At 42.2% G+C, this 14,346-nt stretch overlaps 1 protein-coding gene across 10 annotated transcripts in view; it reads right to left on the bottom strand.

The window, feature by feature from the left end:
* KANSL3 (KAT8 regulatory NSL complex subunit 3) overlaps nucleotides 1–14,346 on the bottom strand; it is a 41,662-nt gene that overhangs the window by 26,919 nt on the left and 397 nt on the right. For 8 of the 10 annotated variants that reach the window (XM_070380023.1, XM_070380025.1, XM_005891614.3 and 5 more), the window contains exons 2-3: nucleotides 13,391–13,655; nucleotides 8,371–8,541 (exon numbers count right to left, since the gene is read on the bottom strand). In XM_070380023.1, coding sequence (XP_070236124.1) covers nucleotides 8,371–8,541; nucleotides 13,391–13,605 — 386 coding nt within the window. In that variant the 5' untranslated portion in view covers nucleotides 13,606–13,655. Of the gene's footprint in view, nucleotides 1–8,370; nucleotides 8,542–13,390; nucleotides 14,332–14,346 lie in introns of those variants that run through there. The other 2 variants (XM_070380030.1, XM_070380029.1) reach the window with 2 other exon arrangements.

Here is a 14,346-nt window from a genome sequence, read left to right as displayed (position 1 = left end):
AAGAGACACTCTGAGGAATTAAGAGTCAAACCCTGGGGACGCTCCCTGCACCAGTTCACTGCAAAGAAGATCATGTCATGATTTTTGTTCCCATTGTGAAACACTGTAACTCCAAGTAGCTGAGTACCAAGCTAAAGCACAACACCCAGATTCCGGGCCCAGTCCTGCCAGCGAAGCACCTCAGCACATGTGTTAATACACATGCGACAAGTCTTTGTGGGGCTTTGCTGTTTGGTGTTCAGTCGCTCAGTCATGTCCAACTCTGTAGCCTGTCAGGCTCCTCTGTCCATAGGATTTTCCAGTTAAGAATACTGGAGTGGGTTGCCATTTCCTTCTCCAGGGGCTCTTCCCAACCCAGGGATTGAACCTGTGTCTCCTGCATTGGCAGACAGATTCTTTACTGCTGAGCCACCAGGAATTATGCCTTTGTGGTACTAGCAAAGCTCATTAATTACCTAACAGCTAAAATAATCCATTAGTAAACAAAAGCAAGGCAGCACTGCACAGACATATCTGAATCTCACAAGTTACTCAAAAAAGGTAGACAGGATGAGGAAGCATTTAGTGCACTAAAACCTCACACTAAGATAAGAGGCCTACTTACATCAGTGTCAGGGACAAAAATACAACAAAACCAAGTGGCTGGTCTCCCACTCCTAAATAATCCACCCCTCATTAACCTTCCTTCTTTCTCCATGTTTTTTCTGTATATCCCACAATTAACAAATTTACTTTGTAAAATGTTTAAATAGGTTATGTATTTCTAATTCATCTTTAATCGGAGGATAGCTGCTTCACATTGTTTCTGCCATACCACAACTGCCCCCTGGAAGTCAGTGCTGTGCATCCAGTGCACAGCCCTGGTTAGTGCACTTTGACCTTGCTCATGGGAGGCTTTATGGTTCTTCCTCCAACTCAGCTATAAATTCCGTGCTATTAGAAGCCTACCCTATTGCTCGTCCCAACCTCATGAAACGCCGCACAGCAGCGTGGAGCTGACTAAAGCTTTACCCTCTCCACCCCACTCCTGACAACCTTAATTACTCTGAGACTCCAACTCTGGCCAGTAATCTTCCTACAGATACCAAGAAAAACGTAACAGAAGATGCCCAATTTATTCCAGTATTTGTTTACCGGCTCTCCCTGCCATAAAAATAAAGTGGTGATTAAATCTCATTTTAAAAATTTAGGTGGATGCCAGACCCAAATGAGAACCTGGAATGACATCAAGGTAGCACTCCACATCAGTTGGGATGAAGTAAGTAGGACTGTGACAACTGCAAAGCAAGCCCATTTAAGTCAGCTGAGAGTCAAAGTCCTTGCCATGGGCTGTGTGGACCCCCCTGGCTCTCCAACTTCATCCTCCACGACAGCCCCCAGCTTACTATGCTTCCCTGCATCGCCCCTTCCCTTTTCTCCTCATACACCCTGCATGCTCCCGCCGCACAGACTGGGCCCTAGCCACCCACTCCCTCCGCCTGAAACAGTGGCTCCCTCTCCAACCGCCAGGTTCTTGCTCAGATGTCACCTTCTACTGAGGGTTCCCCCGACTCACCCCTACTTAAAACTGCCAACACAAGACTCTCACCTCGGGATTCCCTACCCCCATCTCACATTCTATCCGTTTTATGTTTGGTTTGTCTCCCTCTGCTAGAATGTACAGGCCAAGACGTCAAAGATTTCTGTCTGTTTTAAAAGTGTCTGACACAGAGCAGGGACTTTAACCATCTGCTGAATAAAGACACGGAGGAACTGTACGCACACTGCACTCTAAACCCTGTGAACAGCGGAGAACAAATTTAAACCCTCGCACTCCCTACCACAGGAGGTGCCCAGGTCCTGAGGAGCAGCGCAACACTGATACATCATGTGGGGCAACTGTACATAGAGCCCTTCACCAGATCAGGGTGCCTGGACCACAAGAACATTGCTTCCAACTTCAACCATCATCTCACTATCCTTGAAAAGAGTAAATACCCTCCAGAAAGGAGGAAAATAACAGCCCAACTTCCTTTCCTTCTATAAAATACAATCTCCATCTACCACGTTACGTCTCCAGTTTTACAACTTACCACAGTCACAAAGTCCAGGAAAACACTAGCTATGAGCCAGGAGCTGGCTGTGTACCTTTAGTCTCCTTGACTGCAAAAGAGATGGACAAGATTATCTATAAAACTCAGGCTACGATTACTGATGGGAGTAAAAGTTCTATGACAGCAGCCCAAGTCCACGGTCACAGAACTTTCTCTTCAGAAGTGCCCTCTGTCTTTAGTAGCTTTTGTTGCCACAGCTAACGCCCGTCTCAACCTCCAAAGCCACTCATCCTTTCATAACCTCTTGTGGGGTTCCAGCAGCCATCTCAGGTTTCTTGACGTTTTCTTATCTTCCCACAGCTCTCCTGGCTTAACTTCTGGTACTTCATCAGTATCTAGCCAGTTTTTGCTGTGGTTTGATATTCAGAGAGATTTTGGACTTGGAAGATGGGGGAGTAGAAGCTTTTACTCAAGGCTGGGGCTCAGGATACCTTGGGACCAGGAAGGCTTGTGTGAACTAGCATCACCGGTCCGCTGGCTCATAATCTTATCTTCCTTTACATTATTTAAATGTATTACACACTAACATGAGTAGCACTTCTCTTATGCATAGTGATTCTTTGCTGGGCCTGGGTTTTGGTGGTGGTCGGAGGAGACAAAGGATGTCCACAAGTAGCTATAAAAAGCTCTCTGGAGATACAAGGATACTTCCTTATTAATAAACTTCCTTGCTTTTAATGACTGGTTCTACCCTACTGGTGGGCACTGAGGTTCTGTCCCTTTTATTACTAATATAAACAGTCACAGTGACAACCCCACCTCTCCCCAGTACACTCATATACATATCTCTCTGCATCTTCACATGGTCATGCAAATCTCTCTGCAGGATAAATCTCTTGAAGTGGAAATGAAAGACCCGTGTTAAAATTTTAGAATTTTAGAATTTCCTGTTCTGTGTGAATAATATGTAAAAGAACCTGTAAAACCTTGAAAGCAGTATTACACTGCAGCCTTACCCCTGGAGGTGCAAATGGCACCCCACTCCAGTATTCTGGCCTGGAAAATCCCACGGACAGAGCAGCCCGGCAGGTACAGTCCACGGGGTCACAAAAGAGTCAGACAAGACAGAGCGACTGAGCCCTTAACCCCAGCAATGCTGCTCAGTGATAATCAAACAGGTTAAACAACGAATACAATTTCTTTATGTTCAATGATCTCTTGAGCTTTCTCAAAGCCTATCAATCAGGTTGCAAACCCTAATCCCAAGGAAAGAGAATGAGGTGTATATAATTTTTACTTATGAGGTACCGACAGCATTTCCAAAATTATCTTGTTCTTTATCATACAACAGGATGTTTTCTCTATTTGTTTTTCTTACCCTGTATTTATTCTGAAACCCAAAATGATGGGAGCAAGGAAAATGATGTGAACAAAAATGGGAGGGGGACTAGAAAGCTATTTAGAAATTACTACCATACACCACTGACAGCTGAAATTAAATTGAAAAACCACAAGTCTAAAACCCCCAGAAAAAGTTCTTAGGATTGAACTTAGTTGCTGGATATATAACAAAGTGATTCCAAGAACTGAAACATATTCTCTGTATTTTGTGAGCTTCGTGGGAGGCTAGAAAATTAAATGGGCAGAAAAAAATGATCTAACCGAAGATTAAGAGTATGCAAAAGATATAATTAAGGAAAAATTTAAAAACAGGAGACAGAATTTTAGATACAAGTCTAAACAGTCAAACAGCTGATGGGAACTGTGGTGAGTCAATACACTCCCCCATCTAAACCTATTCAATTTTCATGGGTACAAAAATGTCTTCTCTCCATTGCTTAGATGAGATCAGACAATTTTATGTTCTCCACACTCCCACTGAAACCGAATGACATTCTGATTTCTGGCTTCTCTTATCCAAAGCAGCCAAAGTCACACCAGTCCTAGAAGAGCCTGATATTTTCAAAGATAATTCTTTCTCTGACACTAATTCAATATTAAAACGTCTAAAGGGTTTTTTTTTAACCAGAAGTCAAGCAGAGAGAAACAAAGAACATCAGAGAGAAGAAAAAGGTCACACTTACTTTTTCAGATCATAAAATTCTTTGCTTAAACACCAGGAGAAAGGAAGAGGAATGACGGGGAAAGAGGGAGGGAAAATAAACAACTCAAAGGTCTTGAATCAAAATTTCAAACATCTGTCTGAGATTAACACATAGATATTATACATACAATACTGAGAGATACAATTAGAGCAAATTCAGAAAAGGAGAATATTTTTTAATTGAATTCAGAAGTTCCGATTTCTAAGATAGACAATCTGCTATCACAGGACACTAGATGCTTTTACTGAAATGCTGGCAATGTCCTCGAATCCATTTGAGCAAGGCCCCGAAGTACCATATGTCAGGAGTATTTTGTTACATGTCTGAAAAGCTGTGCATCTAATTAAACTTGATATCTGACAAACATCTGGGGGAAAAAAGCTGGTCCAACTTCTTTGGGAAACATCACCATACCTGCAAATATATATTAATTTTCAAAAGTTCACCAAGTCACACGATTTTGGCATGCAGACACAAATCTAGACCAGGAGTCAGCAGACTTTTTCTATATAGTGGACTGGATACTAAATATTTTAGAGTTTCCGTCACAACTATTTCAGTCCACAATTGTAGTGCAAAAGCAGCCACAGACAATACCTAAATGAGTGGGCGTGACTGTGTTCCAATAACACTGTATTTATGTACCCTGAATTTTTAATTTCTTGTGTCTTCTTTTGATTTTTTTTCAACCACTCAAAAATGTAAAATCCATTCTTAGCTCATGGGTCATAGAAAAACAAGCAATGGGCTGGATTTGGCGCACAGGCCATAGTTTGCCAACCCCTGATCTAGACAATTAAATCAAGAAGAAAGGGATATTTAAAATCATGTTTCATGGAATATCAGGCATTACTAGAGAACCCAAGAGTCAGCTGGGGTGGGGGGATGCATTTTCTAAATATCGCAAGTTATCTGGGGACTTCCTGGTGGTCCAGTAGTTAGGACTCTGTGCTCCCAGTGCAGGGGGCATGAGCTTGATCCCTGGTTGGGGAAGTAAGATCCTGATGTTGCGTGGCTCAGACAAAAAAAAAAAAAAAAGAAGTGATCTGAAGCTATCTGCTACTGAAATAATTCAGGAGGGCAAAATGGGGCACTAAAAAAGAAAAGTACGTTTCTGACTCCCTGATACAGAGATCAGTCATCTCTCTGAGGAAAAATACATTTCTAGGGAGCTGTCCTATATGAGTTCTTGATGTAGCAAACTGTAATTTTACATAATTTTATACACGGAAGAAAAGAAGCAGCAATTTAACAATAAAATCAAGTGAAAGAATGGCAACAGATAATTATAATCAGAGCAGAGAGAACTAACCACAACCTTCAAACAGGCTACAGATCCAGAATTTGGGGACAAGGTCATAAAAATGGTGACCTCTGAGACTGAAGCCAGTAAGTATCATCAAATAATGAAATCAGCTGTGTGCAATAGTGACGTACCTGAAGATGTAAGCCTGTTGCTAATGAGAGAAGGACGCCTCCAAAATCTCATCAGACACTAAAAAACAAATAATCTGAGATAAACTGAGCACTAATTAATCATATCAATCTGTGGCAATGGCATAACACAGGTATGGAGGTCCACATGGAGAAAGAGGAGCCAAAGCGTAGAGCCTGTCAGTGCTTTTCTGCAGGACTGGGCAGGTGAAGGTGTGCCTTGGCCTCCCTGTCATCCAGCTACCGTGTTGGAGGAGGGCACCCCCTGTGTAGATGGTCTACTATCCACCCACTTCTGGAAGAGAACAGCTTCCCAGACTCTCCCACTGAGCATCAGGGCTCTAGGCCAGGCTGCCCCAGTATCTCGTCTGCCCTGCAGCTGTATTTCTCCTTATAAATTAAGAAACTTGCATTCACGCATATTATTAAGTCTCTGATGACTTTGGTAAGCATGACGAGTGCACCCAAAACCCTTTGCCCATGACCAAGGGTGAACCGATAGAAAAATTCATGCAATTCTGCTATGCAGTTTCTGAAACTGCAGACTGAGGACAAGGCAACCAATAACACAATGGGGACACATATCTGTGTGAAGTCACCTTGTGCAGCCATCACTGGGCTCTTTCCACTGCCCTTAAAGAAAAGGTACAGCAGCTGACAGCACTGGGCTCCAGAGTCAGACGGCGCGCTCTGAACAAACCCCTGCTCCATGACTTCCTAAGGTTTCTTCAACTTACTGAGTTTAGCTTCTTCATTTTTAAAATACAGATAAAGAAGGGATATGCCTAGGGGAGTTGTGAGGTTTAAAAGAGATAACGCATGTGAAGCACTTGGTACAATGCCTGGCACCTAGAAAGCGCTCGACAACTGTGAGTTCTTTTTTGTTACCACCATTGTCAGTATCTTCAGGGTTATTAACTATAACAATGGTGATAAACAATTTTGCTGAACTCATTGACCCCAGCAATATTCTAGTAGTTGATCTTCATTCACATCGATTTTCCTCTTTATCTGAAGCTCTAGAGACCATTTCCCCTTCTTAAGGCACAAGACTAATTCCAATTCAAGACCCCGAAGAACTTCTCCACAAGATCTTCAACCAGGGTGCAGAACCGCTCCACCTTCACCAGCCACCACCTGATCACACAAGCACACCAGCTCAATCTCATTCCCTGCTTCCAACCAAACTCATGAACCATTCCAACGAGCCTCGAAATTTCCTGCCCTTCTTCCTACCAAATTACTTCTTTTTCCTCCATTAAGTAAGAACCCTCCAACATTATGACAAGTTTACTACTTTCCAACTTCTGATGTAAAGACCTTAACATTCCCTTAGGAGATAAATACATACAGAGAGAGTCATGAGGGAAATGTAAATTAAAACCACAATGAGATGTCATTTCACACTCGCTAGAATGGTCCTAAGAAGAAAAAGACAGATGAAAAACAAATGTTGGCAAAGATGTGCAGAAACTGGAACCCTCATACGCTGCCGGTGGGAATGCAAAATGATGCAGTCCTTTTGGAGAAGAACCTGAAGATTCCTCACAGATTATCATACGACACAGCAATTCCACTCTTAGGTATATATTCAAGAGAAATGAAAATGTATGTCCACACAAAAACAAGTAAATGAATATTCATAGTGACATTATTCATATACAGTACCAAAAAAGCATTAGCAACCCAAATATCCATCGACAGATCAATGGATAAACAAAAGGCGGCACTTCCGTACTGTGAATATTATTCAGGATGAATAATATTATAAAGGAATAAAGTTCATTATAAAGAAATGAACTACTGACACATGCTTCAACATGGATGAATCCTGAAAACATTATGCTATGTAAAAGAATCCAGTCACAGAAGACCATGTTCTGTATGATTCTATGAAATGTTTCGAAAAGGTTAAGTTTAGAGAGACAAAAAGTAGACTGTGGTTGCCAGGGGTTGGAGGGGTTGGGAGGAAATGGGAAGTGACCATTAATGGGTAAGGAGTTTCTTTTGAGGGTGAGGAAAACGTTCATCAAATTGACTGCAGTGATGAATATACTAAAAATCACTGGTTGTACATATTATATAAGTGAATTGTATGCTACGTAAATTTTACTTTCATAAAGTTTTATGCAACAAATACAAGATAAATAAATGTTTGCCAAGCAAACAACAACGAAATGACCTAAAGAGGAATGCTGAGTCCCCGGGTCAGTAGGATATGAGAGAGCAAAACCAGCCAGCAAACTCATGAAAACAGGCTGAGGTGCTCCCCCAAAACCACAGACTACAAATCTATCTTTAAAAGTCACTCAAGTCAAACATCTATTAGCCTTTCATATGACTCCAAAACATTTTCACTGTCCTAGTTATAGACACTATAACCACAGTATCCTAGTTACAGACACTATAAGCACAGTATCATACAAACGGACATTTAATTTTTTTTGGTGGTCTGGCTAACTCCCGTATCATAACGTGTACTATATACACTACAGAGCAAGTCACACCTATCAAATTTGACTCATTTATACATTCAGTTAACACTTACTACTTGCCTACTATGTGCCAGGCAATGTCCGAGGTGTCAGGGATGCAAAGATGGCGGACACACAAGCTCTCCTCCCAGGGAGCCCACTGCAGAATGAGCTGAGAGTTACAAAGACAGGAGAACATTCTGACTCCTATGGCTGCAAATGAAATAAACTCCTAAAAATATGTTTCAATGACAACGATATAAGATATTCACAATGCACTGACCATGAACCCTGTAGTGCCCAGTCCTCTCAGAAGCAACCTACCTGTTGACATGCTCCTCCCAGTCCTCTGGCGGGGGAGGGGCATCCGCATCGGTCCTGGCGAAGATGACGTGCCGTTCACACTCATTCATCACACTGCGTGCCTTCTGATTGTCGTAGAGCGGCACAGGGGTGGATATGACTGTCTCCACGTCTATTGGGACATCTGATTCACTGTAAAAATGAGGAAATAGGACCAGCCACACATATTTCAAACAACATAAGTATTTAATGATTGTCCCATTGCCAAAATTGTCTCAATATAATCAGCTTTTTATCTATTTATTTTTTTTGGCTGCACCAAGCAGCTTGTGGGATCTTAACTCCTTGCCAGGGATAGAACTTGTGGCCCCTGCACTGGGAGGGTAGAGTCTTAACCACTGGACCACCCGAGAAGTCCTTAATCAGCTTTAAAGTATGCATAAGCACACTATGTCCACAGAAAACTATGATCCAAAGTTACCTTTCCCACATGTATCTAGATCTCTGTGACATGCTGGTATATGAAGGGGAAACACAAAGTTGTTTTAAATGAGCTTATGTAAAACTGACAAAGATACACAAAGTTGTTTTAAATGAGCTTATGTAAAACTGACAAAGAGTTATTTTTTTAAAAGACAAGTATATTCCATAAGCATACAGTTGATTGCCTAAAGGTGCTTTTCAATACGGTAGCTATAAGCCACATGCAAATGTTTAACTTACTAACAATTAAATAAAAAAAAAAATTCATTTCCTCAGTCACACAAGCCATATTTCAAGAGCTCAACAGACATGTCTGCCTCAGTTCAGTTCAGTTGCTAAGTCGTGTCCGACTCTTTGCAACCCCATGGACTATAGCACACCAGGCCTCCCTGTCCATCACCAACTCCTGGAGTTGACTCAAACTAATGTCCACTGAGTTGGTGATGCCATCCAACCATCTCATCCTCTGTCATCCCCTTCTCCTCTGCCTTCAATCTTTCCCAGCATGAGAGTCTTTTCAAATGAGTCGGTTCTTTGCATCAGATGGCCAAAGTAATGGAGCTTCAGCTTCAGCATCAGTCCTTCCAATGAATATTCAGGACTGATTTCCTTTAGGATTGACTGGTTGGATCTCCTTGCAGTCCAAGGGACTCTGAAGAGTCTTCTCCAACACCACAGTCCAAAAGCATCAATTCTTCGGTGCTCAGCTTTCTTTATAGTCCAACTTTCACATCCACACATGACTAGTGGAAAAATCATAACTTTGATTAGACAGACCTTTGTTGGCAAAGTAATGTCTCTGCTTTTTAATACACTATCTAGGTTGGTCATAACTTTTCTTCCAAGGAGCAAGTGTCTTTTAATTTCATGGCTACAGTCACCATGATCTGCAGTGACATTGGAGCCCAAGAAAATAAAGTTTCTCACTGTTTCCACTGTTTCCCCATCTATTGGCCATGAAGTGATGGGACCACATGCCATGATCTTAGTTTTCTGAATGTTGAGTTTTAAGCCAACATTTTCACTCTCCTCTTTCACTTTCATCAAGAGGCTCTTTAGTTCTTCGCTTTCTGCCATAAGGGTGGTGTCATCTGCATATTTGAGGTTATTGATATTTCTCCCGGCAATCTTGATTCCAGCTTGTGCTTCATCCAGCCCAGCATTTCTCATGATGTACTCTGCATGTAAGTTAAATAAGTAGGGTGACAACATACAGCCTTGACGTACTCCTTTCCTGATTTGGAACCAGTCTGTTGTTCCATGTTCAGTTCTAACTGTTGCTTCTTGACCTGCATACAGGTTTTTCAGGAAGCAGATCAGGTGGTCTGGTATTCCCATCTCCTTAAGAATTTTCCAGTTTGTTGTGATCCAAAGGCTCACAAGGCTTTGGCATAGTCAATAAAGCAGCAGCAGATGTTTCTCTGGAACTCTCTTGCTTTTTCAATGATCCAATGGATGCTTGCAATTTGATCTCTGGTTCCTCTGTCTTTTCTGAATCCAGCTTGAACATCTGAAGTTCACAGTTCATGTACTGTTGAAGCCTGGCTTGGAGAATTTTGAGCATTACTTTGCTAGTGTGTGAGATGAGTGCAACTGTGTGGTAGTTTGAGCATTCTTGGGCATTGCCTTTCTTCGGGATTGGAATGAAAACTGACCTTTTCCAGTCCTGTGGCCACTGCTGAGTTTTCCAAATTTGCTGGCATATTGAGTGCAGCACTTTCAAAGCATCATCTTTTTGGATCTGAAAGAGTTCAATTGGAATTCCATCACCTCGACTAGCTCTGTTCGTAGTGATGCTTCCTAAGGCCCACTTGACTTCACATTCCAGGATGTCTGGCTCTAGGTGAGTGATCACACCATCGTGATTACCTGGGTCATGAAGATCTTTTTTGTACAGTTCTTCTATGTATTCTTTCCACCTCTTCTTGATATCTTCTGCTTCTGTTAGGTCCATACCATTTCTGTCCTTAACTGTGCCCATCTTTGCGTGAAATGTTCTCTTCGTATTTCTAATTTTCTTGAAGAGATTTCTAGTCTTTTCCCGTTCTATTGTTTTCCTCTATTTCTTTGCATTGATTACTGAGGAAGGCGTTCTTATCTCCTCTTGCTATTCTCTGGAACTCTGCATTCAAATCAGTATATCTTTCCTTTTCTCCTTTGCCTTTCGCTTCTCTTCTTTTCACAGCTATTTGTAAGGCCTCCTCAGACAACCATTTTGCCTTTTTGCATTTCTTTTTCTCTCCAAGGAAAAAAAAAAAAAAAAAAGAAATGTCTACCTAAGGCTACCATATTAAAGGAAGCAGGTACAGAACATTTCTGTTACTACAGAGAGTCTATCAGGCAACGTTGGTCTAAAGTTCTAAATTATTTATACAAATTTTCCTTTCCTTACCAAGTCAACTGATAGCTAATGATATGCTGTAAAAGCCCGTGACTGTCTAAGACAGATCGCTGGCAACGCAGACAGACACCTCAGCTTACTCACTCTGTAAGGAGCCCACAACAGAAACAAACACAAGTGGATACCTGAAAGAAAGATCTTTTGTATTTTAAAACATTAATGAAAAAAATAAATAAAATGTTAATGAAATCCTAGTGCTGTGTTTTTCAGTCCAATAACTCTGTCACCCAAAATATGATGTCAATCACACTGGTCTACTGGCGATCTAGCAAATGTCACTTTAACTTTTTGATGCTACTGTATACATTCCCAATGGCTAGAATAATTATACCACTATAAAATGAAGTGAAATAATGTACAGCTGGATTTGGTGGTGGGTGAAAGAGCTGATTATCTTTTGTGGACCAGACTTTGGGCAAGGTACTTAGATGTATGCCTGAAAAAGAAGTCCTGGTGTCACAATTCCAACCCTATATTCTCGGGGTCCCTCCCAACTAATGGCACTACTGAGCCAGAAACATGAGAATCATCCTCTCTTCCTTTCCCCTTAATCCTGGCCACTCTTGCCAACTCAATACAGCAGGTCATGTTGGATCTACCCAAGAAATACACCTCAAGGCCATCCCTTTTTCCCCACTTGTAATATGCCTGTCCCATCAAGGCTGATGATCTCTGACCCTGACCACTCTGCAATGGTCTCCTAGCCAGGTCTTATCTATTCCACTTCAGCACTATCATCTATTCAACAAAAATTCAAAGTGATCTTTTTAAATATAAACTCAATCTCTAGCTTAAAATCCTTCAATGACTTCTCACCAACTCTGAGAATCAAATTCCTACATGAGGTAGCCCCTGCCAGCTTCTCCCCTAGCTCCCACTTACAACCCCATTGCAACCACCTTCCAGATCCAGTGGCCTAAAAAGAGCTCCTAAAATACACCAAACTCCCACTTACAGGGCCCATATATGGAGCTAGTCTGTAAGAGGAAGTAATTTTCTGAGTACTGAAATGACCAAGTCCACAAAATCTCACTTTAAGAAAATAATCATGAGATTTAAATACAGGAGTTTCAATGTTTGCAAGAAGCTATTACATAACTAAGAGAGAGACTTGCAATTCTATTTAAAAGAGCTCTTCAGTGATGCCCTTGATCAGAAGCATCAGGATTATGCTCAATTATTCTCTAAAATTACAGATCCTGCGACCTGTACATACAAAATAGGTCAACAAAATGAGGCTCTCGCTGGGAAATGAAATAAAAACCACCACTATTCTACATGTGTTAAACACACATGTCATGGCACTTCTAGCTCATTAACCCTCACTGCTGGATCAAAAGAAGCAAAGCACAAGATCTCTGTTTTCCAGCAAACCTAAAACCTGTGCTAGAGGTCAGATTGAGACAAACAAAAACAAACTCCTCCCCAAAAAAGTTTATAAAATTATTAAGGGCGTGATTTTATCATCAAAATAGAATATATCACTAAATCTTGAAACATCTTGTGTTCCAAGGTAATCAGAATGCCTTAAAGCTCAAAAGAATTGCTAAACAAGTTTGCACAGACCAAATGTAACTGTACCACATATTACATGGTAAGTTTATGAAAAAATTCCTGACCCTATTATGTAGGCGAGCTGAAAATATAACCAGATCTAAGAAGGATTAAGATCAACCCATGGTGACAGTTCCATAACAAGAGGGAAAGAAAAGTCTTGGGCATGTGCTCCTAAGCTTTGCAGGTGAATGGAGGGGAAAAACACACAAATTACCATAAAAAGGCCAGTGTTGGAGCCAGAACACTGGGCTATTTTAGGAATGAGTCTAATCCTATGTGACAATTTTTAAAAGTCAACTCTTCCATCTTTTTCTTCCGTTTAAATAATCATCTTCAATTCCTCTTTCCACACAAGTCCTCTTATCCTAAATGCAATCGGCTGTTTGCTTTCCTTTGAACATCCTGCCTTCCTAACTCATTAGATGTCTTGAATCCAGATGTTCATCAAGAGGCCTGACATCCTCAGGATGGTTAAGAAGGATGCTGAATTAAACATCCCACCCCACCCCTAATCTCCCACAATAAAATCCACTTTAATCCCCAACTGATTACTGCCCAGTTAGGGTGACCGCAGCCCATAGGAGAGAAGGCCAAACTCACATGGTACTTTCGTGCTGCCTCCGAGGAGTAACAAAGAGCATGCGGGTGGGGCGGGCACTACTGGCATCCGGGTGGGCACTCCACGGCTTAGCATAGCTGTGATCCAGAAACACCAGGTCCAGTTCCCGCTCATGCACCGAGAGCTGGAAGAGCAAAGAGGTGCCCATGCGCCGCGCTGAAGTCTGGAAGTCCCTCTCCCCACCGCGGTGGGCCATGTCAGAAGAGGGGCAGCAGGTCAGAGAATGGTTATCTGCATGCTAGTCACCTGCGGTGAAAAGTTTCAGCTCAAGTCAATTCAAATGCTCTGAATTTCTTCCAACCTAGAACATCTTAATAGGCTTCTTATTTTAGTGACTTTCTACCATTGGCAGTTGAGTATTATATAATTACATAGTATCTGTCACACTGCAGACCCTTGCCCGCATCGGGAGGGTTCCTGGGATCCCACTCCACCACCCAAAATGGCTATGGCGCCCCCTTCATCCTCAGTCTCTACAATTCGGCCCATTGGGAAGCTGGAGGACTGCCTCACGTGGACAGATACCACACTTGCTTGGCCAGCGCCACAGTTTCCCAGGTGGGCGCAACGGGTTTTGCCAAACAAGAGGAATCACAAATAGTACTAATTCCACAGCTAAGGGTCTTGACGGCTGTGAACCATTCTCACTGAGCCGGAGCGTGAGCATTGCTGAAACAGTTGCGCAACGTGGGCCTCGGGGAAGCCCTGACCTCTCTTCTTTGTGTTAAACAAGTTTTGTAACTACTTCATAATGCTCTGGAGTTTTAAAAATCTACAAATGAGCGGTCCTCCCCAAAGCCTGTAACAAAATGCTACGCCGGGAAGGCCCCTCTCCCTCACCCAAGGCCCGGGTGGTCCCCGGGGAACCGCCCTCTACCCCAGGTACCCTCCGGGGACCCGCCCCCGAGCCTCAAAACCGCTCCAGCAGGCAGGCAGA

The sequence above is a fragment of the Bos mutus genome, chromosome 11 (assembly GCF_027580195.1).
Source record: "Bos mutus isolate GX-2022 chromosome 11, NWIPB_WYAK_1.1, whole genome shotgun sequence".
In the NCBI taxonomy this organism is placed as follows: domain Eukaryota; kingdom Metazoa; phylum Chordata; class Mammalia; order Artiodactyla; family Bovidae; genus Bos; species Bos mutus.
Note: the sequence above shows the minus strand (reverse complement) of the source record. Positions and strands in the feature narration are given on the sequence as shown.